General features: G+C 43.0%; 3 protein-coding genes across 4 annotated transcripts in view; all 3 read left to right on the top strand.

The window, feature by feature from the left end:
- Nucleotides 1–6,235, top strand: part of LOC138978594 (uncharacterized) — a 54,737-nt gene extending 48,502 nt beyond the window's left edge. The window contains exon 10 of the mRNA XM_070351353.1: nt 258–6,235. Coding sequence (XP_070207454.1) covers nt 258–3,315 — 3,058 coding nt within the window. The 3' untranslated portion in view covers nt 3,316–6,235. The remainder of the gene's footprint in view (nt 1–257) is intronic.
- A 262-nt stretch (nt 6,236–6,497) lies between these two features.
- Nucleotides 6,498–27,533, top strand: LOC138978593 (uncharacterized). Of its 2 annotated transcripts, XM_070351352.1 has the most exons (5): nt 6,498–6,602; nt 10,485–10,533; nt 22,556–22,866; nt 23,428–23,639; nt 26,094–27,533. In XM_070351352.1, exons 2-5 carry the CDS (start codon nt 10,511–10,513, stop codon nt 26,514–26,516), a joined length of 969 nt encoding a protein of 322 aa, XP_070207453.1. In that variant the 5' UTR covers nt 6,498–6,602; nt 10,485–10,510; the 3' UTR covers nt 26,517–27,533. The 2 variants fall into 2 exon arrangements, with proteins under 2 accessions (XP_070207453.1, XP_070207452.1); XM_070351351.1 differs by lacking the exons at nt 6,498–6,602; nt 10,485–10,533 and adding an exon at nt 21,725–21,807.
- Nucleotides 6,609–10,474, top strand: LOC138978592 (uncharacterized). The gene has a single exon (XM_070351350.1). The coding sequence runs from the start codon at nt 8,647–8,649 to the stop codon at nt 10,336–10,338; it is 1,692 nt and encodes a 563-aa protein (XP_070207451.1). The 5' UTR covers nt 6,609–8,646; the 3' UTR covers nt 10,339–10,474.
- Nucleotides 27,534–27,626: the final 93 nt, after the last annotated feature.

Below are 27,626 nucleotides of genomic sequence, written 5' to 3'. Positions count from 1 at the left end.
CCTTCTCTTTGTTCTGTCAAGCTTTGCAGTTTAAGAAAGTGACACACTTTTGTAATACGTCTCTGATGTTTGTGTATGTATGTTAATTTTTTTATTAATTTATTGTGTGGGTGTGCATGTATGAGTGTTTATGTGTGTACATCACTCCAGATATCATTGTTTGAAGTTGATAAGTCGAGTGTTGTGTAGCCTGTGATTGATAACTCACTTGCCATTTTTTTCTTTTCTGAATATTTATACTGTGAATTGGTTTGCAGGTTGTTAGAGGGCCATGGAAGCAAGAAGCACAGCTGCCACTACTGCCCCAAGCGTTTCAAGTACCTGAAAGGTGTCTACAACCACTACAACAACAACTTCTGCCACGTACGAGCCCAGCTCATGTCTGGCGAGGGATTGAGCGCAGAAGACCAGGCCCATGAGGCTCAACTTCACGCTAGCCTGCAGCAGCAGGCGTGGAACAAGGCCGAGAACCGTGACCACACTGACGTCATCCAAGGTCGCGCTCGACTGCACGACGACGGAACCATCACCCACACCAAACGTAAAGGCGGGTGGCCCAAAGGCCTGAAGCGCTCCAATAAGCGCAGACGTCATGGTTGGACTTACATCAAGCGTCGCAAGCCTGACGGCAGCGGGAGTGAATCGGCAAGTCCCACCAAGTCCCCAAAATCTTCTGCTAAATCTGCGGTGGCTGTTGCAAGTGCGACCACAGCAGCCATGTCAGAACTTGAGGCTCGCCTGAGAGAACCCATTGTTAGTTCAGCTCCGCTGGGTGGGAAGAGAAGACGCTCCAGCTCCAGTACAGAACCTCCTCAGTATACCCCCATGTCACAGGCAGCGAGGGATAATAACGTGCATGTACCATCAGGACGGATCATCGCTTCTAAATCCAACAACAGGAAATCCACCAAATTTGCGGACGATTTGTCACAAGCCCCTGTGATTGACAGAATGGACACAGTTCCTCCTCCTAAGCTTAGAGGCGGCAAGCAGATGTCACCTGACTTGGAGCCACCCAGGCTTTCCCCAGTCAGGTCCCTTTCTTTTCCCACTGATCTCCAGCAGAATCAGAATCAGACCCAGGGTAAGAGGAAGAGGAGAAGAAAACCTGCAGGCCCTGAACAAGCGGAGAACAGCGGCAAAAAGAAGAAGAAGGTCAGTTCTAGTTCAGCGAAATCCACTCCACTTGCTTCTGCTCCGCCACAGGAGATCGGAGCACCCATCTTTTTTCTGGAGCAAGTGGCGGATCCGTCGGGTAACAAGGGGAGCCAGTTCAAGCTCGTACAGCTCAAGATTCCCACTGTCATCCCTAGACTTCCCAACCAGGTGTCTCTGCTGAGTAACGTTGCAGGCGTCACGTCCATCAATCAAAACATTGCTGCGTTGGATTCAAATCTACCAGCAACTAGTACCTCGAACATTGTAGAGCAGACAACTCTTCCACCCAACTTCCTCTTCGATTCACCAACAAAATCAGCAGAGCAGGAGAAAGAGAGGGAGAAAAACGGGGACAGCCCAGTTGATGAGAAATCACAGAACAGCAAAAGCGAGTCTAAGAGCAGAAAGGGAAAGCCGCACAAGAGACTCTCAGCAACCACACCTCAGCCAACCATCAACACTCTGTTCAAGAATCGCAAGTCACCTACCCGTAGCAACCCCAACACCCTCAAGAACATGGATGCTTACAGATATGAGAAATCTCCCCCAGCATCATGCGTTCCCGTCACACTCTCCCCTCTACCCAGCGTCACTTCTGGAACCGTTCCCATGACAACAAGCTCTCCAGGCAAAGTATCGGGCCCCTCGGTAGCCCAGCTGGTTCAGGGTAACGGTGTGGCGATGCTACCTCCTGGCTCAGTACTGGCTGTCCTTCCTAGTGCTCCATTCTTACTACCCACATCTACAGGAGCACCAACATCCAAACCTGCATCCACCACATCCACAACACTTTCACCATCCAAACCTGCTTTCAGCACCAACGCTGCTTTGCAGGCAGCCATAGCGGAAGGCAAGGTGCTGATTCTTGATCCAAGAAACCTCCCCAACCTGATAACCCCTGCCGCTTTTCCCATGGCTACATCACCTCCCCACGGAGTTGCCAGAGTGGATATCAAATCACCTCTCAAATCAGCTGCTACTGTTACTTCTACAGCCGGGATGAACTCTTCTTCTTTTTCTCAGCTAAGTCCTGCTAAGAGAGTGAAGTGTTCTGGTCAGCAGGAGGGGGGTGAAAATGAGTTGTCATCTATGCTTCATCACCACAAACCGGCTGTGGACGTGCCAAACTTCCTCTTTGAAAAAATGGAATCCTCAGAGACTTCTTCCATGGATGATAAAACTCCACCAAAATTACATGGATCAGACCTAGAGCAGACAAGTGCAGATGTTAAAAGAAAGATGGGGAAGAAAGGTACAAGGTCAAAGACAGATGGGACAGAGACGTTGCCAGATGGTTTGTCGCCGAACACTAAGTCCAGAAAGAAGCCCAAACGAGGTCCACCCCCTGTTGGCAAGTCTTCGGTAGGTGGTAAAGTGAAGAGTATGATCATGATGACCTCCCCTGGTGTTCACACGATGGTGTCGCTAAACGTTCCACAATCATCCACTGGCACTCCTACAACCACTGAAGAGGGCTCACCATCCAAAGTCTCCTCATCATCAAATGAGGGGAACATGACACCTGGCAAAGAAAGAGAGGCCACTGCTGCTGGTGAGGATTCGACAGTGACAACTCTGGGCAAAGAAGTATGCGATCTACCAAATGGAGATACTGCTGGTACCATGGGTGAAAAGGAGAAAACAACGGCTTCCTCGGATGAGGATTTATCGTTGGCTGCTGACACAGAAAACATAGATTTATCTCAAGATACCACAAGCAAAAACCCCTCTCCCACCAGTAGGAAGAAAGAGACAAGGTCTTCAGGAAACAGCGCTAAAGACAGCTCGCCAACAGAAGATGGCAAAGAATGCTTAGAGAAAAGCTTGAACGTTGACAACTCCTCAACAACAGCTAAGAAGGGTACAAGAATGTCGCCAACTCGTGCTGCAAAAAGCAAGTTGGAAAACCCTGCGAACAAAGGAGAGGGAAAGGGAAACGCCAAACCAGAACAAAATGAGAACCCTTCAAACCAGAGGGACACTTCACCAGTCACCCAAGCTAATGTGAACAGATCACCAAGGAAGGGAAGTGTCGTACTGAAGGTCCCAGTCGTGAAGAAAAGGGGAGACCAGCGCGTTGCTTCTCCAAATGGTGACTCTCCCAGTGACGATGATCTCCCCCTTAGCACGGTAGCCGCCCAAATCAAGGATCATTAACTCTTTATACTTGTGTAACCTTTTGTGTTCATTTCCACATCTCGTACACATCGAACATTATTGAAGAACTGTCCATGACTTATTGAACAATGCAAGTCAGATTTGAGAGAAAATTGTGAGAAGGTGTTTCAGAACTCTTGTGTGTCTGGAAACAGTGAGTCAAATATAAATAGTTAAGCTATAAAAAAACAATACTCATTATTTATTTAGTGGATGGATTTGAGCTTTTGTATTTAACGGGCTGTTCTTTAATATTTAGGCAAATTCTTATGCCATTATTCATACTCACTATTTTGTTAAAAGAAGGAATTAGTTTAGGTTGTTGGGAAAGACTTTTTACTTTTAGTCAGGTTTGCCAAAGGTGTTTATAAACTGCAAATAAAGTAATACTATCCAAAGCAACAATTTGAAGTTGCTGAGTAAGTGAGATAACAACATTTGGCGGTTGACAAATTGCTATTTGTTTTGAAGCTGACATGACCTACACTACACTGGATATTAATAGCATTTAGAACTTAAGAATTCAGTGCATAAATATGTTGAATGGTACAAAGCCAGTGCTTGAACTGACAGTTTATAAGAGTGATATCTAAACGTCTTTAGGAACTGTTCTGGTGTTAAACACATTGAAAAGGTACCAAACAAACAGAACGAAAGAAAAGGCCTAACTTTTTCAACAATGAGAAATCAGTGGTCTTAAAAACTTGTCGTTATTGTTTGATATGCTTATCAGGGTTGTACATGCATGTTTTAGAAAAACAGAAAATAAATAATTATTCTTTTTTGTGTGAGGGACAGTCCAACTGGCGGGTGATAACAAAGACCATGCTACATTTGTAGAGTTTGCAGTGACAAGCAACATGGACCGTTTTTGTTCAGGTTGTTACTTTTTTTCATTGTTTATTGTTTGTACGTGAGTTTGCTTGTAAATATTTAAAAATGTTTTTTTTAATTTAAGATAGCATCCATATATATATATATTCTTGTTCATGCACAGAGTGCCTCGCATCTAGTCACAGAGGATGACTGTGACATTTAATTTGTTTGTTTATTTCTTTGTTTTGTTAAAGGTACCGTTGTTCCTAAGTATAAAATCATGTTGACCACCACACATGTGTCCAGGCTTTCACATGGAACAATAACATCCTTCCACTTGGACACACACCAACACTCAGTAGTGTGGCTGCATTCTGTGCACAGAGGGGATTTGTTGCTGAATTAATTACCTAGATTGACATTGGTGTCTAGTATGAAATTAATTCAACAAATATTCCTACTCTGCACAGGAAGCAGCCAAGCTCTTGATTTAGAGTGGGACCCCCTTTCCATACCCCCCCCCCCCCCCCCCCCCCCCCCGCCTCTGATTTAAGACTCCCTTTTAAGACCCTCTTTTCTTAGATTTTTTGTTCTTAATCTCTGTTTTTAGACTCTTTCCTTTTCAAGACCTGATTTTCTCAGGTTTTTTGTAGAGGCCTTAAAATAGGGGTTCCACTGTATGTGTTTGAGCTGAAGGATGGTTTTATCCCATTCCAAAGCCTCAACAGATCAAATGTGTGGTGCTGAAGGATGGTTTTATCCCATTCCAAAGCTTCAACAGATCAAATGTGTGGTGCTGAAGGATGGTTTTATCCCATTCCAAAGCTTCAACAGATCAAATGTGTGGTGCTGAAGGATGGTTTTATCCCATTCCAAAGCCTCAACAGATCAAATGTGTGGTGCTGAAGATGATGTCTCACATGAGAAGGAACATACCTTTAACATTCATGAGTTATTTGTATCCTATAATTAACTTCAGTTTGTTGGAAGTGTGCTTTTGGTAGATTTTCCAGGGTACTTTTTATGCTTTATCTTAATACTGTAACCCTCATAAAAACAGGCTGTCATAACACCTCCTGTGAAGGGGGGGGGGGGGGGGGGGTGAGAAAGGTTGTGTCTTTATGTTTCACTCTGTCCTGTCCATCTGTCCCTCTGATCTCTGGTGTTGATTGGCCTATTGAGCTGAAATTTGGCGTGTAGCTTGGAAGTGGGGGTGACACGGTCGTAACAAAACAAAAAAAGGTTCCTAGCTTTAACAGAAGAGAGAATACACAAAGGACACGTTCTGGTATCTACTTTGTACGCTACGCATGAATTATTATGAACCTAAACTAAGTACGATAACCCTACTCTTAAAGGTATCATGTAAATACCCAAGCATACTGTCGATGTCATGCTTTGATCATGCTTTGATCGCTGATCTTTTCACAGCTTACTGTTTTTTGTTGTCTCTCTGAGAGAGAGAGAGAGAGAGAGAATGAATGAATGGAGAACAGGGAATATTCTGACCATGTAAAGGTCAGTGGTTTTTTTTAATTAACATTTTGTTATGACAGAGTTTACTTTGTGTTGGATTGAGTGAAGGGAGGGAGGGTTATGCGGAAGGTTTTGAGTGTGTTCTTTTGTAAGGTTTATTGTCTTTGATGTGATTTGTTATTTACAAAATGGTTTAATTTTGTTTTCTTTTTGAAGAAAATATTTCTATTTTAGTTCATTGTTCTTTGAGGTAAAATTTCACATTAGCAGAGAACAGTGATCTTGTTTTGCTTTGTTTGTCTGTTTTTCCTAGGCTGATGGATGTATTGATGCAGAGTTGTCGAGTTAGATGATTCCGTAATTTGTGTCTGTTTATACAAACTCTGAATTTCTTTTTCCCTTTGGATCACTATGATTAACTTTATGATGTTAATATAAATTTTCATGAAAAGGTCCTGTTAAGTTTGTAATTTCTTAAACAACACGTTTAATGATTTTGGTGTGGCCAGTATTAACTGAAGAATCAGGTGTGCATGAGATAACTTATTTTCAGTTTGCAAGTTAATGGTCTGGAGTGTATGGATTTTCACTACTTTCACAAATTTTGAATAAAAATTTCTAAAATTTCCTTGTGTTTTTTTGTATGTGTGTGTGTGTGTGTGCAGGAGAGCGGGCTGGGTGCATGTGTGGGTGCATGTGTGTGTGTGTTTATTATACACAAACCTGCTCATAATGAAGTAGTGCATGTAGTAGAACCTGCCCATGTCTTCATTTAGCAAACTCATGACATTGCACAACTTTTTGAAAGTCTCACACATGACCGAGCAGACGACGTACATTGAATGAATAGAGGGAAAGTTCTACCACTGAGTTATAAATAGACTCGATGAGCAGAGTAGCTTCCCCTGGCGAGATGGCTACCATTGCAGACGTATGGTGAAATGCACAAGTGTTTGAACCTATAAAATGGCCAAGAAATCCAGACGTGGTTAAAGGCCCGGCAGGAGTATATAAGGAGCCTGACCTTCTGCGTTGGCAAATCATTTCAAACCTCTTGCAGGCAACGGACAAATACTGTTCCTACATTTTCTTTAATATCTCGGTTAAGCATGAGTTACGGTGTCAGATTTTTTGTTCACACAGCTGGTTTTCACACATTTACCGCCCTATGCGCTTAGATAAGGTTAATTCTCCATAATAAAGAAGATATTTGTAAACAAACATTTCAATGGGGATCTTGTTCAAAGAAAAGGGCGGAGTCAACACTCTCCGACGTCACAGATTTACACCATGCGTTCCAAAAATAGCAAAACACGTGGCATGCGGCAATTTGGTTCCAGAGCATGCTGTCTCAGGTGCATGTGTATTTGTTACATCGGATATGAAGAAAGAAATGCGACTAACCTTTACCACCAGTTGTGGCCTTGATAGGGTATTCCTGTGGGGTTGGGATAAAGCTCTCTCACTAGTTTGAGCACACAGTCGGGCATCATTTCTCGGTTAATGTTTACCCGTGTTGGATTGTCTTGATGTAAGCAAGACGTCTTTTTCGCCAAGTACAATGCACAATTCCAAGCACCGCGTCGGTCTAGCATGGACCAATACTTCTTGTAGAGTACTTTTCTAACGCCGGAATTCCTGCGGTGTGGCAATTGGCCTGTACCTAGCCACCTCTGGCGATGATTTGTCACACAGGGGCTGCAAAAACAAAAGGCACACTGGCCTACCCCAGAGGAGAGCCCTGCACTAGGACCCGTGTCTCCGGTTTCACCATCGTCTCCAGGATCAGATAACCACGTCTGCACCCTAACGGTACTACACACACGAGAGACAGCCTCAGTATCGAGGTCACACGATGATGGCCCAGCACCTCTTGGTACATAAGTCGAATCTTTTATTACACACCTTCGAGTTTCAAATGGCCACTGATTCTCAGTAAATAGTCTCCTTATTGCGTTCTCCTGGTCACTGTTAATGTTGAGAAGTGTTAAATCAAATTTCGCCATTTATTTCCACAGACAGAAAGAGATGTCAGTGCAATACAGCTTACAGACCGCAGCCTAGCCCTTACTAAGTTACTATCACCGTCGGATGTTGGAATGAAACACTGAGCTCTGAGGCCTTCAATTCCCGCCTAGCCTGCATCTGTCGACAACACTGATTGTGTTAGAGGCTCTCGCTGGGTGGCATAACAGACATTGTCCTAAAGTATGCGTATACACTACGCAGATCATCACCGTTGACTTCGTCTAACTATAATTACTGTCCCTGACAGAGCCTCACAGGATGGACAAGTTTACTTTCAAAACAGGAAGGGGTAATCTAAACTCGATTTGTTCTTTGTGGACATGGGAAACAACGTGACTCGGATCTTGGGTCGCCCCTGGCAACACAAATGGAAGAATCCAGGATATGCAAATGGTCTTCTGCAGTTTATTCAAAGGTGGTAGGGGGTTGAAAGGGGGAACGAACGGGAGCGGGGAGGGGGGAGGGGACCGTGAGTGGTCGGTGGAGCTACTATACTAAGACTGCAGCAAATGGACTGGTGATGAGAAATCATCACCCACACATTTCGAGGTACCCTCCCCCCTCACCATTCGGTTCACAAGCCTGTTTTTGTCCTTGGTCAGTTTGAAAATGGTTGGTTTGTTCAAGTATTCCGCCAAAAAAAATGCGCCAAGATTTCCCTCCTCATTTTAGTGGTGTTTGACGCTTGCCCCACTCACTTAGTCAGAGTCTGATGCAAAAATTGACTCGAGAATTCTGTTCATTGACGTTGTGACGTACTAAACTTGTTTATTGTTCGCGGATTTGGCATATTCTGTGTTGTTTTTCTGCAATATCAGCGAAAGTACCATTAGCGGTGACTGAGTTACAGCAACCAAGACTAAGTTTCATTTTGTCCGTTTGACTAGCCTGACATCTACAGCCTTGACATTGTTATTCTGTTTTTCTCTGTGTGACTGATTTCTTTGACACAAAGGTTCTCTCTGTGAAAGTTCAATTGTATTGTAAATATAAACAAGATACGCAATCAATATGCAAGATATCACAAATGTTCAGAAACGAAAATATGTGAAAAACTCTGAAGAAGCTGTTAAAAGAAGAAATGCTGCTCGCACAGACAGAAAGCCAGATGGTAAAATTCAGTTTAGCGGTGAGAGAGAGGAAATTGATCTTATTTACGCCCAAGTTCAAAAGGTTAAAACATTTTTGGGAGAAGGAAATCCAAACAAAGTGACAAACAAAGAGCTTGTGGACACTATCTTGCGCTTTTTTATTGACAAAAACATTGAAGCTGATTTATTAGAGCGCCCTGATGCCCCTGCGTCCCCAGTGCACTTTGCGGACACTTCTTTTTCGTCTGTGACTGACATAACTTCAACTGAGGAGCAGCTGTTTGTTTGTGCCCAGAGTTCTTTGGACAAGTTCTGTGATCGTATTTATCACCACGCAGTTTCTTGTGGATGTGCGTTGGTTCGTACAAACCTAAAAATGCTTGGACACGTTGCTTTGGCAACATACGAGTGTGACAACGCACATAAAGTACAGTGGCCAAGTTCACCTTACCTTGGGACAAAATATTTAGTGAACTGTCGAATGGCACATGCCTATTTCGTGTCAGGGATACGCCAAAACCAGTATCATCGTGTAGCTGATGCTGCGGGTATCGGGAAACTGGGGGAGGACTACATTGGGGAGGTTTTTTCTGTATACAAGGATTGTGTTCATCGAAAAACACAAGAGTCGGTATATGACGCGCTTCTTGAAGAAATAACTCTGTATCCAGAAACAGACGGCATTGACATTCTAACAGACGCGCGTCATGCAACCCGGAAAAACTCCAGGTACAGTGACATAGTCTGCATCGGCGCACAGTCTCACAAAGTGCTGAGAGTGGAGACCGTCTCCAGAGAGGACGACCCTTGTGCCCAGAGACACGAACTGTTAGGGACAAAGCGTCTCTACGATTACCTGGAGCAACAGGAAGGGGGCAGCGTACACATTCGCGTACACTGTCATGACAGGAACGGGAGTGTCAACAAGTGGCTGAGAGAGACGAGGCATGAAACAGAGACGACAAACGACACCTGGCACGCCGCAAAAAACATTGCCAAGGAGGTCCGTACTGTGTGTTGTGGTTCTCGCTGCATGCAGGGTAAAACCTGGCACCCAGACCTGAGTGACAAGGCTGCTAGCATCAAAACGCATGTGTACTGGAGCATGAAAAACTGTGAGGAAAATCCCGAAAAACTACAGCACAGCATGATGAATGTCATTGAACATTACAAAAACAACCACGAGCACTGCCATCCAACCTCCAGATGCAAAACAGACCCAGCTTATGAACCTTCAAAAACAATCATCACAGACCCAACCGCAGAACAACTGTTGAGACAAGCACTACATCGAACAATCATCTACAAAAATCCCACAGATTTCATTCACTGCATGGACACATATTTTGTAGAGTCATTCAACAACATCATGCTCCAGTACCATGACAAAAGAACAGACGGCAGCCTGGCATATGACGCGTATCGGATGCGCACCAACATCGCGACGCTTGACTGGAACGAAAACATCAACGCCAGAACAGTCACCTCGCAGCGAGACAGTGTTGATGCAAGGAATCCTCGACGTGTCAGTGCCAGGCGGAATTTGAGAAGGAAAAATTTCGCCTTCTGGACAGAACTGTGGCAGGAGTACGCATCGCAGGTCTTGGCATAGTAAGGTAGGACATTACACACTTTCTCCTTCCATTTGGCCTGTTCGTGTTTACATCGCGTGCCACGCGTTGTGCTATTTTTGCTAAGCCCCGCCCCTTTTTCTGTTGCATTATGGGAGAGGCCGGATTGGCCGTGACGTGGTTAAAGACCGACTGTCGGTACATGCCACCACAATGGACTTCAGCGAAGACAAGAGGTACATAGTTGCACCTGTCATGATTATGTCAGCCTTGTAGTCAGGTCGTCATTTCCCGATTTTGACCTTAACCCCTCAAAAAATACATCGGAGAATGTTTTGACTGTTTTGAACTCTGTGATGTCTGTAGATTACAGATCCGACGGATGACACTCTGTCATCCTTGGGCATTTTGATGTATTCAAGATGGCGGACAAGATGGATTCCAGACTGCAAAATAGTCGAAACTGCATGCTATAAACTAGCAGAACTGTATTTATTTATGTTTTCCGGGAGATAAAACGGGAGTTAATATGCATAACAACAGTTACATGATTAGCAGACACTATAACCCGAATGGCTGGTCTGTTGAGGGACCGTTAAAACTGGTTAACGGAGCAGGATGATATAGTTAGTTTTAGCAATATATTTTTTCAGTTACAGCTAATGGTTTAAGCTTATATGTGTTGTGGGCTTTGATTACTGTTGCACTTTGCTTGACCTTCATCGCATTTCAAGGTCATATGAATGTCAAATGTTCATTCAAATGATAAAGGATTATACTATTTTTGAAGATAAAATGACGAAATGTCTTCTTAAAACTTGCCATGAATAAAAACGTTCACCAACACTGAAGGTCACACGTTTTCAAGGTCAAACAATTTCAAGGTCATATATTTTAATGTCTGCAAAACCATCAGCACGTGCATCACTACAAAGATCACTGTCAAGAAGACGAAGCTGAGATTGTATGGCAATGTAACAAGAACAGGCGGGCTCTCCAAGACCATCTTACAGGGTATGGTGCGCGGAAAGAGAAGATAGAGAAGACAAATGAACAGAGGGACAGATATCATTACAGAGTGGATTGGGAAATGTTTTGCAACTTCCCAAAAATTGCTCACAGCCGCCAGAGGTGGAGACAGCTTATGAAGCGCTCGTCGTTGAAGTGACCCTACCATCCTGGTGGGTTCCAGAATCAATGAGTGACTTGGTCGGTGAGCAAGCAGATAACAACTTAATCCTGGAAAAGTGGCTGTAATACCCAGAATAACTTAAAGTTATCTTGTGCTCTTTTAAAAAAAAAGATCTAGTCAGGTGAGGAATGTATACATCAGACGAAAGGCCTTGTAAGGTGTCACAGCGCCAAGCGATTGACACCATATACACAGTGTTGTGTCAGTTAGTGACGCCCCGAGGAGGTGTATTAGGCGTCATGTCAAGAGGCTAAACCTGATGTACCATGTCTCATATACAAAAGACCTCTATCTCATAACGTAAAGGTCATGGCGACGAACCAGGGATACTGGTTAGTATGCACTTTACCTCGCCGATGACCACACAGGATGATGTGTAGTTTACCACTCCAGATGACCAGGTGGGATGACCACGCTGGTTTACCACACAAGATGACATGGTCATGCAGTGAGTTTCCAGTTTGAGGGCAGCCACCATCGATCCTTTTTTCAATTGCCGAAATGGTAGCGGATGACTATGCCTGATGACCAATAAATGACCACGCCCGATGATTATGCAGGATGTCATGTAGATTACCAGTACGGGTGACCGGTGAGAATTGCCAGTGCGGATGACCAGTGCGGATGACGAGTGCGGATGTCCAGTGCAGATGATCATGAAACATGACGAGTGCGGATGATTAGTGCGGATGACCAGTGCAGATTATCATGGACGATGACTAGTGCAGATGACCAGTACAGATGATCATGAAGGATGACCTGTGCGGATGACCAGTGCAGATGATCATGAAGGATGAATAGTGCGGATGACCGATGCGGATGATCACAAAAGGATGACCAGTGCGGATGACCGCAAATGATGACCAGTGTGGATGACCGATCCAGATGACCAGTGCTGGTGACCGGTGAAGGTGACTGTTGCACATACCCAGTGCGGATGACTACGATGGATGACCAGTGCGGATTTGTGCAATTTCCAAGGAGTAGACATCGACATAAGATGGCACACGCACATTGACCGACTGCGCAACCACAGCATGCTGTTGCACATGTATGGTAAATTTCTTCACAGCCACACTTCAAAATTAGCATGACTTCAGTTGGTGTAGGTTCTACTCCAGGCGGTTTTCTGCCCATCCTACAACCACCCAGAGTCAACCGGATCAAGACTTGGAAGATCCCCATAAAATTGCAATACAGCCCTTTTCAGATGGACGTTCAGCAATGGGCTGATGTGGGCGGTAGTTTTTGATTTATGTGGACTGGTGCTTGGAGGTTCTAGCTAGCCAGGTTTCATATCTCTCACGTGATATGTTGTTTGAGATTTTGCACCTGTAGCACTCGCTTACAAACTGCGACATTTGCTGAAAGACTTCACCGATTTTCTCGTATGGATCTTCTGCAGAGAAATTAAGCACTCCTACGAACACACTGGTTAATGAACAGCTGTCACCAGATGGCATACGCTTCCATCTAAAATAGCTCTATCGTCTGGTAAACAATCAAATCGGAGAAAACTAGTCTCTCACGATGTTCTTTGATCATCGCCCGCCATTTTGTAAGATCAATTTACAAGTTTTATCTTCGACAGTGAAACCTGTGCTTTGGAACACCACACGCACTAATCACAAGTCCACAAATAACACAGGTTTCACATCTTCTCAGCCTGGATGTAATTCCATACACACTCATGTGCAAATTGTTTCCATTTAGCAGAATGAAACACGTCAAATGCCTTTGTTTTTTGTCTTGGAAGAGGAGCTCAAGTACGGACACGGACAACACTACAGGCCATACTGTACGTGTCGTCATATTACTCATTACGTTTTCCCGACGTCATGAAGTTATGACGCCATTCTAGCCCTTTTTTCTATGGAATGCCTTTTGTGTCTAAACAAAAAAATCAACATTTGCTAATTTTCCTATAATTAATTTTGTCTCAATTTGCCCAAGGATTTAAAGATGTCATCCTGCGGATTTGTAAACTTCAGGAGTTAAACTACCCAAAACCATTAAAACATTTTCCGAGGTATTTTTCAAGGGGTTATTGCCCTGCCGTAAGGACTATTGTGAAGTCGAAACTCTTACTCTCAATCTCAGCTTGTTGTGCTTTCGTTTTGCTGTTGTCCAACTGCGTAAAGTGTTTGACAAGGCAATGGCAAGGAATCTTACTTTGTACTTTTGAGGTGAAGAAATGAAAAATGGTTGATTGATATATTTTTTAATAGCTTTATTGATTTAATTAAATACCTATATATATATTTTGTATTAAGACACGTTTCATTGCCGAGTGTATACGTGTAACATTAACCTTCGCCGTGCTTCCTGGGTATTCTACTACCCAGAGACACATTAAAACCTTAATATCTCTGGAACCATTAAGCATATTCTAACCAAATTTTATGTATTTGTCATAAACCTACTTTGCCCTAACCCAGTTTATTTTTGTGTGTTTTCATGAAAATGATTTTTTTTAATAAGTTACATAACTTTACTATAACGGATCAGATGATGTGGGTAGCACAGTACCCATACTTTGTAAAGAGCAGTGAACACAACCACCCCTATTATGGTGTGCGCGGGTTTTGCAGCACCCATACTTGCCAAAGAGGAGTAACTGCGTTTCTCCTTATTCGATGCTGCGCGTGAGTTGTACAACATCCAGGAAGCGAGAAGGCTTAGATAGGGGCCTACAGGAAGCATCTCTGGCAGTCACCGCATTCTTTGTTACACACGCGATTGCTCCTGTCGACGCACACAGTGCGCCATCATTTACAAAGATACTTCTGTTTGCCACACATCTGGCATACTATAAGGTCAGATAAACTATTTCATTTGTACTTTATGCAGTTTTATTATGTCTGCAAAGCATTCTATTTCTAGTTGCTGATGAACACATTCTGTTTCTTTTTTGTTTTTTGTTTTTTTTGGCGATGCACGAAAAGCCGACCGGTGTCGACCTGGTGATAACCCCTCTTCAATCCCCCCCTCACTCTCTCTCTCTCTCTCTCTCTCTCTCTCTCTCTCTCTCTCTCTCTCTCTCTCTCTCTCTCTCTCTCTCTCTCTCTCTCTCTCTCTCTATATATATATATATATATATATACTAGCGGAAAAAAGTTAAGGACGGTTCACACACGCAATCACAGCAAAAGAACGAATGAACATATCGTACGGAAATTTGGAACACGTTTACTTCAGTCAATGTGCAACGCAACTGCAAAATTTGGGTTTATTTCATCGAGCCGATTCGGTTATTCATGTCCACAAATAGCAGAGGGGTCACAAATAAACATAACAAGTCTTTCATGAGGTCAACAATGGGTGTGTCCGCCACGTTTGCGCTCAAGTTCACCACACCTTGACCGCATAGAGTTCATAAGCTTCGTGAAAAAGGCCTGTGGAATGGCCTGCCACTCCTGTTGGAGCATCTGCAGCAGCTGCTGCAGGTTTCTGGGAGGCTGGTGGTTGGCCCTCACCTGCCTGTCCAGTTCGTCCCATACATGCTCTATGGGGTTCATGTCTGGCGAACAGGCACGGAAATCCATCCTGACGACCCCGGTTTGCTGGATGTAGTCGTTGACAAGCCTGGCCCTGTGAGGAGTAGCATTGTCATCCTGAAACACGGCGTTTGGGCCAATCTGCTGCAGGGTCGGCAAGACAATAGGGGCGAGAATTTCATCCCTGTAGCGTTGACCAGTGAGATTCCCGACCACATGGTACAGGGGGGTGCGTTGATGAAGGCTGAAGCCCCCCAAAACCTTGACAGAGCCCCCGCCGAAGGCCACCCTCTCATGCACTGTGTCGTCTTCATAACGCTCGCCCTCACGCCTCCAGACCTTGCGCCGGCCGTCAGAATGGTACAGGTTGAACCTGGACTCGTCACTGAATAGGACCTGAGCCCAGTCCCGGCGCGTCCATCTCAAGTGGCGGCGACTCCAGGCCAGACGAGCCCGGCGATGAGCCTGTGTCAGCAGGGGACGCACAGCAGGACGACGACTCCGCAGCCGGGCGTCATGCAGGCGGTTGCCGATGGTCCTCTCACTAACGTTGATGTTAGTGGCCTCCCGTAACTGCCCTCTGATGACCTTGCAGGTGACCCTCCCAGTGGCGAGGATGAAACTACTGACGAGGAGGGCCCTCTGCCACCACTTGATGACTCTTCCCCTGAGCAGTCTGAGGATGAACCAGAGGAGGATGAGCCTTCTTCCCAGACTGCAAAGGATGGCACTCTGTGGCAAAGTGTGCCAAAACCAAAAGTCGGCAAAACGCCAGCCAAAAATGTATTTCGAAAGCCACCAACGCAACTCCAAGGATGTCAGAATGTGACAACATCCTCACACGCTTTCAACTTGTTTGTTTCAGACAAGATTATATCTGATGTAGTCAAGTGCACCAACATTGAGAGTAGGAGGGTAAAAAAGGATGCATGGGTTCCGACTAATGACGAGGAGATTGAAGCTGTCATTGGCATGTTGCTTTTCTTGGGCACCAAGAAGCACAACATGCTTTCTACCGAGGAGATATGGGACTCTAGCTATGGCCACCCCATTATTCGGGCATGTATGGGTCGGAGAAGGTTCCAAACCCTCATGACCCACATGCGGTTTGATGACAAGTCAACAAGAAATGCCAGGAGAGAGAGGGATGTCTTTGCTCCATTCAGGGATGTCTGGGATAAGTTCCAGAAATCACTCAAGAGCCATTACATCCCAGGTCCTCTGCTGACTGTCGATGAACAACTTGTTCCATTCCGAGGCAGGTGTTCTTTTCTCCAATACCTCCCATCAAAACCAGACAGGTATGGGATGAAAGTGTTCTGGATCGCTGATGCAGAGCAAAACTTCCCTCTGTACGGTGTCCCATATCTGGGTCGACCAGCTGGTCAAGAGAGGCAGGTTAATCTTGGCCGAAACATTGCCGTTGAGCTGGCCACCCCATTCTTCAAGAGTGGAAGGAATGTCACTTGTGACAATTTCTTCACTGATCTCACGCTATCTGAGACACTCTTGAAGAATGGCATGACTCTCGTCGGTACAGTGCGGGCAAACAAGCGCTTCTTGCCTGACTCGCTCAAAACAAAGAAGCACCTTGCCTTGAACGACAGTGAGTTTTCCTTCACTGCAGATGCTACTGTCGTTCGTTACCAGAGCAAAAAAAAAGCGTCATTTTGCTGAGCTCCATGCACAACAGTGGGGTTGTACCTCCTCAAGGGGAAAACCCAAAGAAGAAACCGGAAATTGTACTCTTCTACAATTCCACCAAAGGAGCCGTCGACACATTGGACAAGATGGCTCATTCGTTCACTGTGAAACGCAAGACACAGAGGTGGCCAATGGTCATGTTCTTCAATATTCTGGACCTGGCCACCATTGCTGCTCGGTGCATTTGGAGGATCAAGTTCCCACAACATGGCCATTCTTCGAAAGATGGGCGTTCTGCTTTCATTCGAAGCATAGGTGAGCAGCTGATGCTTGGTCACATGAAACAGCGCATGGAATCTGTGGTGATGAGCAGAAATCTTGGTCAGACAGCAGAGAAAATCATCAACAGACTTGAGGTTGCCACTGAGGGCAGGTCTGAATGCCGACCATCTGCCAAGACACTGCTTCCAGTGGCTGGACAAAAACGGCCTGCCTCCTCTACCTGACTGCTGGCCACTTTCTTGACACACTGTGGACAGAGTTTGTGCGTGTGATCGGGGCAAATGAACTCTCCACACTCGCCGCACATTTGCTTCGTTTTTCTGTCCAATCTCCAAGTACAGAACAGGCACCGCTTCGGATTCTTGGCTTTGCAAGAACCAGCTGAAGAATTTTGGTTGTGGCTGGGGATCAATTCAATTCCATTTCACTTTATTATGCCAAGAATGGCAAAGAAACAACACATCAACATATATCACAAACACTACAGTCAATGCTGCCAATACACACATTATTATATTTGTTCTCGTTCATTTGCAAATCTCTTTCTCTCTCTCTCTCTTTATCCCTCTCTCTCCCTCCCTCCCTCTCTCTTTACCCTCTCTTTTTACCCCTCCCTCCCTCTCTCTCTCTTTACCCCTCTCTCTCCCTCCCTCCCTCTCTCTTTTTATCCCTCTCTCCCTCTCTCTTTACCCTCTCTTTTTACCCCTCTCTCCCTCTCTCTTTACCCTCTCTTTTTACCCCTCTCTCCCTCTCTCTTTACCCTCTCTTTTTACCCCTCTCTCCCTCTCTCTTTACCCTCTCTTTTTACCCCTCTCTCCCTCTCTCCCTACCCTCTCTTTTTACCCTCTCTCCCTCTCTCTTTACCCCTCTCTCTTTACCCTCTCTCCCTCTCTCTTTACCCTCTCTTTTTACCCCTCTCTCCCTCTCTCTTTACCCCCTCTTTTTACCCCTCTCTCCCTCTCTCTCTTTATCCCTCTCTCTCCCTCCCTCCCTCTCTCTTTACCCCTCTCTCAAGGCAAGCGACTGCATCATTCGTTGGACGTCACTACGGACCCAAAACTTCAGGCCCGCCACAACACCAACAACCTCCAGGTCAAGTTCCTCAACCTTTAATGGCATTGTCAACTGCTCCGGGAGTCAGCCAACAACCGGGTGTACATGTATTTGCTGAGCCCCACCCTCGGATCAGTGCAAGAAACCTGGATCAGCACCTCGGATGGCACTCACAGGAACAAAAACCTCCTCTCTTCCATTTCCCTAATATGCCACGTCAACAGCTGCCAGAATTGTATAGACCTGAACATATGTCTCTGCATCAACAGAGCATGAGATCAGAGGCTCTGAGTGCCCTAGACAAAAAGTTAATGTTTGATCTACTATCTAGAGCACTATCTTCCATTTAAACCCAGCGGTGTGCATCTGTGTCGCTTTTTGCAATATCAGTTATTGTGTTAGGATATAAACGGTTTCGTTTTAACCGAAGTCCTGAGTCTGAGTCAGCTGCCTCTTTTCAAATAACCTTGTAAGTTAATTGTGTTCATTCTGTATAAATATGCGTTCAAAAAGTGGATTAAACATTGGACACGTGAACGTATATCACTTGGGGAACAAACTGCATGATGTCAGTTTACTTCTCAATACGTCACCATCGCTTCATCTACTTGGGTTAACAGAGACAAGACTGTCAAACCTAAAGCATAATGATGATTCTGTTGAGATTCAGAATTATTCTTTTATAAGACGTGATGCTGCTCATCCAAATCACACGGGAATCGGTGTGTATGTGCACAACGATTGTTTTCATGTTGTAAAACGCCGGCATGACCTTGAACCACAGAGTGTAGAGTGTATTTGGCTAGAAGTAAGGCCAAACAATTCATCTCCTATTCTAGTTGGATTCTTATACAGAAATCCCGCCTGCACGGATGAATGGTTTGATGACTTTATAGATATGATGGACAAAGTCAACGTGTGCAATTGTAATATGCTATTATTGGGAGACTTTAATATTAACATGTTAGTAAACCAGTCTCAATGGCTTGACAAAACTGAATCGCTAGGTATTACTCAACTTATAAAAGAGCCCACAAGAGTAACTAGCATGTCTTCAACTCTTCTGGATCATATATACACGAACAATGATAGCATGGTTCTAAATGCTTCAACATCTAATATTTGCATGAGTGACCATAAACCGATCACGTGCACTTGGTCGTGTAAACGACCAAAGGTAATGTCAAAAGGTCATACCTATATCACGTATAGATGTTTTAAAAAATTTGACAAGTCTGCGTTTTTACTTGACTTAAGTTTGGCAAATTTCCAATTGGTGTCAAATTGTTTTGATCCTGAAGAAGCTGCATTGTTATTTGTCAGAACATTATTATCTGTTGTTGACAGACATGCTCCAATCCGCAGGAAAAGAGTTACATTTTCGACTGTACCGAACTGGATGACAGGTGAAATTAAAGATGATATGTTAGTTCGAGATTTTCTTAAAAAAATTAAACAGTTTGAACTTTACAAAAAAATGCGAAACAAAATTTCTGAATTGGTGAAACTTGCAAAAAAGAAATATTTTCAAAATCTTATAATAGATAAAAATGACATATGTCAAATTTGGCGTGCAATGAATGAACTGACTAGTAAATCACGCAAAGCCCCATCCTGTATTAATCCTAATATAACTGCTGATGATTGTAATAGTTACTTTCTATCTATGACCGACAATGTTCTTGATTCCTCAGCCAGTTCTGATCAGATTGGCTATAAGGTGCCTGAAGTACTCAGTCAATTTTGTAATGAGAAACTTTTGCCATCTGACTCGTTTGATATACCTGTAATCACAGTCGTTGAAGTTGGTGCACTAATTTCTAAACTAAATAACAAAAAAACAATGGACACAAACAATCTTAATTCACAAATTGTAAAAATGTCACTTCCTTATATTGTAAATAGTTTAACCCATGTATACAATCTCTCTATCAGGAAGAATGTCTTCCCATCAGTGTTTAAAACGGCTAAAGTTATTCCAGTACCAAAGTCAAAAGACACCGATAGCCTTGACAACTACAGACCGATATCTATTCTCTCTATACTGTCTAAACCCCTGGAAAAGCATATACACACCCATCTCCTTAAATATGTTGAAGAAAACAATATTTTTCATCCTTATCAATCAGGTTTTCGTCCTAAACATTCATGTCATACTGCCCTTACCCGGCTCTGTGATACCTGGCTAAAAGCAATAAACAATCGTGAAATGGTTGGAGCGGTATTCCTTGATCTCAGGAAAGCATTTGACTTAGTTGATCACGCTATTTTGTTAGACAAATTACTTATTTACCTGCAAAATAGCTCATCTGTGTCCTTTTTTACATCATATCTGTCAGATAGGAAACAAGCAGTCTACCTAAACGGTTCATATTCATCACAAGGCACTGTAAAATGTGGAGTCCCACAAGGTTCTATCCTTGGTCCCTTACTGTTTGGACTATACATTAATGATTTACCATTACACCTCAAACAAGAAAATGCTGTACTTGATCTTTTTGCGGATGACTCAACACTTCACAGCAGTAATACAGATATAAATCTCATAAGAAAAGTACTCCAAGAAAGTATAGCAAATATTAATGATTGGTGTAATTGTAACAGAATGGCACTGCATCCTAAGAAAACAAAAAGCATGTTAATAACCACAAGACAAAAACACCAGCGACAGCCTCTGAGCCTTGATCTTATGCATGGTACAGTTAGCATTGCTCAAGTCCATCAACACCGTGTGCTTGGAGTTGTAATTGATGATGAACTTAACTGGCGCTCTCACATTGATACAGTTTATAAACGAGTTTCTAGGAACCTTTTCTTACTTAACAAGCTCTGGTGCGTTGTTTCTGTGGATGCCCTCAAAATGTTTTTCCACGCACACTGTCTCTCTCACATTTGCTATGCATCTACTGTCTGGTGCAATGCCAGTGATGTTCATATAAAGAAAATAAACACACTTCACAAGAGAGGTGTAAAGTTATTAAACCGAGATCCCAATATGACTACTCAAGAAAAATACACTCAACTGAACATTCTTCCGCTACATCAGCAGTTCTTTTTAAATGCTAGTGTTTTCATGTTTAAAATGTACAACCATGAAACACCTTCATACATCCAAGACCTGTTTGAGCGTCCTCCTGGTAGAGCGAGGCTTTTGAATTATACGCTACCGCTCCCACGCATTGATTTGTATAAATCTAGTTTATCCTACTGGGGATCGCTTGTGTGGAATATACTTCCAATGTACTGTAAAACATGTCAAACCCTTTCATCTTTTAAAAAAAATGTTCGAAAATATCTTTGTCAAAAATAATTCTCTCCCTACGCTTTAAAATCATAACTGTTACTGCATAACATCTTAATCATCATTTTATTAATCAATGAACCACGTTATTATAACTAGTGTTTTGTTACTTTTAACCTAATTACAAATTCTTAGTTAATTAGTTATTCGTTTGGCTGTTCAATACATGTTATATAAATATATAATTGTAATGTATAATGTCATGTATGTCTAAAAGGGACAGGTTGGAAGATTAGGCATTGCCTAAAACCTTTATCCCTTTGTATTAAAGTTTTGAATCTGAATCTGAATCTCTCCCTCCCTCCCTCTCTCTTTACCCTCTCTTTTTACCCCTCTCTCCCTCTCTCTTTACCCCTCTCTCTCCCTCTCTCTTTACCCCTCTCTTTTTACCCCTCTCTCCCTCTCTCTCTTTACCTCTCCCTCTTCTTCCAAACACCTTTCAGCAGCCATTTTTGCAGATGATGAAACGGTGAATGCGCAAAATCTTGGTCCCTTGGCCTGCGAACCGGGCTGTGGGTATCCTACTACCCGCGATGACTAGGTAAGGACTAAGCTGTTCAACTCTTCTTTCCGGAGTATGGGTATTCTAAAACCCGCTTCATCCGATTAAGGATGGACACAAAAGAGCCTATGTGAAATGTATGGGTATTCAGACACCCGCCCCATCGTAACTGTATAGTCAAACACGAGATCCGGTGAAGGTTAAACATGTTCTTGATTTTTCTTACCGTCAAAAGTGCAAAGTCTGCAACAGTCTCGTTTGAATGAAAGTGCGAAGTGAAAGTTTTTCTGAATTCTTCAGTCCTCTATCCCTTCCCTCGACCCCCCTCCACCTTTACCCCTCGCATATGCTACTTTCCTTTCTACCATTGCATTAGCCATAGCATAGACCTATAGGTCCCTGGCCATAGTGACAGAATTTTAAAACAACTCTATTTCTACCCCTCGCATGCTACTTTCCTTTCTACCATTGCATTAGCCACAGTGACAGAATTTTAAAACTGAACTCTATTTCTACCCCTCGCATGCTACTTTCCTTCCTACCATTGCATTAGCCATAGTGACAGAATTTTAAAACAACTCTATTTCTACCCCTCGCATGCTACTTTCCTTTCTACCATTGCATTAGCCACAGTGACAGAATTTTAAAACTGAACTCTATTTCTACCCCTCGCATGCTACTTTCCTTCCTACCATTGCATTAGCCATAGTGACAGAATTTTAGAACTGAACTCAATATTTCTTTTACCTAGTAATTGAGCTTTCTCTTCCATACATCATTGTTTTAGGAATGCTTTGAAGACAGCACTCAAGAGAGATGGCTACTGTGTGATACCAAACGTTATCAGCGCTGAAGACTGTGATAAGTATGTCACACAATACAAGGCATGGCTGGAGTCTTTCTCGACAACAAACCCCATCCACTCTCTTCTTTCTCTGGTGAAAGACTACGCTGTTGGCCACAGTGAGGCAGCCTGGGCAGTTCGCTTGGCAGCTAAACCAGTCTTTGCGGCCGTCTGGGACACAGAGAAATTGCTGAGCAGCATTGATGCTGTTGCTATTGCACCTCCCCCCCAAAAGGAGAAAGACTTTGACGGAGGTATATATAAATGTATGCGCAGTGCAAGTTACATGTTCCCCCAATATGAGATAATCAGGTCTTAGAGGTATACTAAGGAACAAAAATGTTATCTTTTTCCCAGTCTTTGTGGGGCATTGCAATATTGCTTTCTGAGGGTATGTCTGTGTCCTTTCATTGCAGGTACCACTGTACCTTGTAATTTTATGATTTGAAGCTACAATAGCAGTAACAAATGCCTTTGGTGCAAATGAGTATTATGGACATTTCACTATACTTATGAGGCACAACAAAAAAATGTTGGTTCAGGGTAACCCGACGTACCCTATTTTTTCCCGCCGACCCTTAAACTTTTTTTTCATTTCTAAAAAACCCCACAACTTTTGGCACATTTTGCGAACCATACCAAACCTAAGGGAAGCAACCTTCATTAAAATCGACTAAATAGAAAATGATAAAAAATAAAAATAAAAAAATAAAAAGCTGACCTACCATACATCATTGTAGATCATTGTGATTTTTGGTCACCCTAAACCAACATATATTTTTGTTTGGCCTGAACATCATGCTCTGTTTGTCTAGGCAAAGTGTGGCTCCACTGTGACCAGAAAGCAACACGTCAAGGTTTACATGCGTACCAGGGTGCTGTTTACTTGGAGGCCACAACGGAGCATGACTACTGTCTACGGGTGATGGAGAAATCTCACAACTGCCATCAGCTCTTCTTCAACTCTTTCCCTTCTGCCAGGGAGAAGAGCATTAAGAAAGAGTTCTACAAACTGACCAAAAAACAGGTAATGGTCGAGGCTGCATTTTTTCTCTCAAATTAAACCTCCTTTTAAGACTTCCAAAAATCTGAGAGTCAGGTCTTAAAACAGAGGGAGCTTGAAGTTGAGGTACATTGACAGAGGTTAATTATCGACAGAAAATCTTGAAAAGTAAGATCTTGATTTAGAGGGAGTCTCAAATCAAGGAAGGGGGGGGGGGGGTTTAACACTGTTTTGCCATTGTATGCCCAGACACATGCACATACACACACTCAGACACATATGTACTATTTTTCTGTCACAGACACATAGACGTTTGCCTCTCTGTTTGCCTGTATGTCTGTCTCTCTCTCTCTCTCTGATAAATTTACCTTTTATATACACCCAAGAAGTGTTACATGAAGACGAGATGACTTGAACAGATTTGTAGGAACTTCAAGTAAAGTGAGTTTATTTGGCTTCCTTGCCTTGTATCCACAGCACATATTTACAGTCGAGACCGGATGTAAGAAAGTCGTCGGGACCCACTTTTTGTCTTTCATACATCCGGTCTTTACTAAATCCGGTTAACCGGATGTATGAAAATATTGTGGATTGACTTTCATACATCCGGCCACGCGTCTGTGACTTGATAAAAGTAGTTTTTTTTCATATCATTTTTGTATTTATTTGGTTTTTATGTTTAAATGTTTTGATACATATCCTTGTTAGAAGAAAAGGGTTGTGAATAACAAGTGGAAAAGTACATGTACTTACATACACTGACACAGTCAGGACAACCGATAGAAAGAGCAACTGTTTGTGTAAGGAACTGTTCTGCTTTGCATAAGGCCGTGCACTCTCCGCCCCCCCCGTCCCTGTGTGTGTGTGTGCGCGTACGTACGTGCGTACGTGCGCTCGCACGCACGTGTGTGTGTGTGTTTGTGTGTGGCTCAACTGTATTGTGTGTGTTCCCTCCACAACCCTTTTGCGCTTTTGACAATGTTTTTGGTCGTGGAAGCTTTGTAATGACCGTTGGCGTAGCAAATAACATTTTCTGAGTTCTCTCTCTCTCCCCCCCCTCTCTCTCTCTCTCTCTCTCTCTGTCTCTCTCTCTCTCTCTCTCTCTCCAAAACGCACGCATTTATAACACACACACACGCGCGCGCGCACTGAATACAAAAAAGTGAGTTAAACTTAAAACCAGTTTAATGGATTAAAACAACAACAACAACACACACAAACAACTGAGTCACACCCACGACCAATGCCTCTGGTTCTAATTGTACAAAAAAATACCTTCCTGGGCTATTATGGCTCTTCAGTCATGACAAATTTATAACAGGCTAAAATGACTGAATAGACAAACAAAACAGATTATTAATGGAGTTAAACATAAAATCAGTTTAATGGATAAAATCAACAACAACAACAACAACATAAAAACAAGAACAAGAACATAAAAACAACAACATAAAATACAACAAAATAAAATACAACAACATAAAATACAACAACATAAAAAAAAACATAAAAAGATAACAACTGATTCACATCCATGACCAATGTCTCTGGTTATAAATGTAACAAAAATGCCTTCTGGGCTTTTATGGGCCTTCGTGACGAATTTGTAACAGGTTAAAAAAAAAAAGATTGAATGGAGAAACAAATTAAACAGAACAACTCGTTGACAGCTATAGAATCTGGATAAAAATCAGTTGGTGGGGAATTTTTCAGGGCATCCACCCGCTCAAAATGGCCACAGAGATTTCGGAGGTAAAATAATGTTCTCCTCGGACCTGTCTACCCCTTTATCGGGAAAAGGGGTGGGTGTGGCAGCCATCCCCGCGAGCATTCGGAAGTGGCTGTGTACACCACAATGGTGGTTTGAAGGAGTGTGGCAGCCGCGAATATCTCTACATCCGAAATAAATGGCCATCTGTGTTCGGGATTTGTGTGGACAGTCCTCTGCTGCCTTTATGATTTTAAGGCACTCAGACAATGTCAACACTCTACGTTTGCCTGTAGCTTTCGCTTTGCGGTCCGCCATTTTGCAAGTTCGAGTCGCTATGGAAGGGAAATTACTCTTACCACACTTTGGTGACTTGGGTCTACTTTCGTTTTCTTACAACCGGTCTTGCAACAACGCATTTGTGCTGCTCGGGACCAGATATTTGCTTTCATACAACCGGACTTTTATACATCCGATTTTCATACAACCGGAAAATTCTAAGTAATAACAAAGAGTAGCTTCTGCCGGGACCCTGCCTACCCCTTTCATACATCCAGACTTTCATACATCCGGTGTTTTATACATCCGGTCTATACTGTATAACCATGTCAGAGTGGGTTATTCATTTGTTTAAAAGTCTGGGATTCTACATTTTCTGCTGCATGCAGTCAGTATTTATTGCCTTTATGCAGTCTTTGACAAAAAAATCAAAAAGAAAACAACAATCTTGGCATTGAACTTTCTTCTTACTGTGTGTTTGCTGTGTGCAGGTTGACTGGTACAAAGACCAGGGTTGTGCTGTCAAGTGTGTTGCTGTTCCCAAAGGCGGGATGGTGCTGTGGGACTCTCGCGTCATCCACGACAGTCGTCCGCCCATCCGCAAACACTGTCAGCAAGACAGGTGGCGCTTTGTCAGCTTTGTGTGCATGACCCCAGCTGCGTGGGCATCCAAGTCTGACCTTGCAGAGAAACGGCATGCGTATGAAGAACTGCTTCTGACCAATCACTGGGCTTCGCAGAAAATGCGCGTTTTGCCTGACAAGACGCCTACTCTTCAGAAACACACTAGTGTCAAGAAACTTCCCAACATTGCAAAGTCGGTGGAAGCTCGGCAACTGGCTGGTGTGGAGTCTTACAACTTCCATGACGATGAACCAAATGATGCACCCCCACCTGTCTGGCTCGAGGACTGAACAGAGCGTAACTTGATGTAAAAGTTTCAGCTCGTATTATTCTTCTTTTGAAAAAAACAAACGCCTCCATAATTATACTTGTTATGAACAAGTATATCTTCTGATTCAAAGTCAGTTGCCTTATCCGTTAGGCCAAGGGGCCATCTCTATGAACAAGTTCCAGAATTCTGTGATATAAGGTTGTGAGATAAACTGTTATGGTCTGGCATATATATGTAATGCATGTGTACTGATGAATCACATTGTCAGTAGTTGTGGAAGGAGTGCACAAAATAGACCTGAGGTCCAAAATAGGAGTGATGAAAATGAAAATTTGATGAATTTAATTTTCAGGTATTTATCAGTGAAATATTTAAAAAGATCTGATAATGTAATTTTTACTTGCAATTTTGAATTTAACGGGGCAGTTTTTTATGATGCTGTTTGGTTATCTTATATGTGTTTGGTTAGTTCTTGCAAGTTCAACAGGTTTTTGCCGTCCAGTTTCATGATACTTAGTATGTACTTGTGAATTAAAGTTGTGTCGAGTCTCATCTCAGGTTGTTTACAGGAAGCAGTTGCAAGAGAGAGGAAGGGAAGGATGAAGGGAGAGTGAGTTTTATTTGCTTGTCTGGTTATATTGCTTCACAACACTTTTACATCTCAGGTTGTTCATAGGAAGCAGTTTATATTTTCTTCACAAAAAATTGTTTATGGTTAAAAAAAACACCAATTCTACCTAAGAAAGATTGCTTATGATCTCCAAGAGTTATTTTAACTGCTGTGTTTGTTCTGAGTGTATTTGCATATTGAAAATGTTCAGTTTGATGCCTTTTTGTGGTTGTACTCTGCTTTGCCTTTGATAAAATCTCTGTAAAATAGATAGGACAATCTAATATAATTTAAAAAGATATACTGTAGCACTTTACAACCTGTTGTCATTTTGTGAACAGAAGGAAATGTGAGCAGGTGGGAAAGTCTCACCCAAATTACGAGTATATGATTATTGTGATCTAGTAAATAAATCGATCTTCTGTGTACCTTTGTTTGTGGTATTTTCAAAGTGTTTATGAATGTGGGAGTGTGCGCGCACACACACACACACACACACACAGAAACTAAACAGTTAGA

The sequence above is a fragment of the Littorina saxatilis genome, linkage group LG10 (genome assembly GCF_037325665.1).
Source record: "Littorina saxatilis isolate snail1 linkage group LG10, US_GU_Lsax_2.0, whole genome shotgun sequence".
Classification (NCBI taxonomy): Eukaryota; Metazoa; Mollusca; class Gastropoda; order Littorinimorpha; family Littorinidae; genus Littorina; species Littorina saxatilis.
This window is presented reverse-complemented; position numbering and strand designations above follow the sequence as displayed.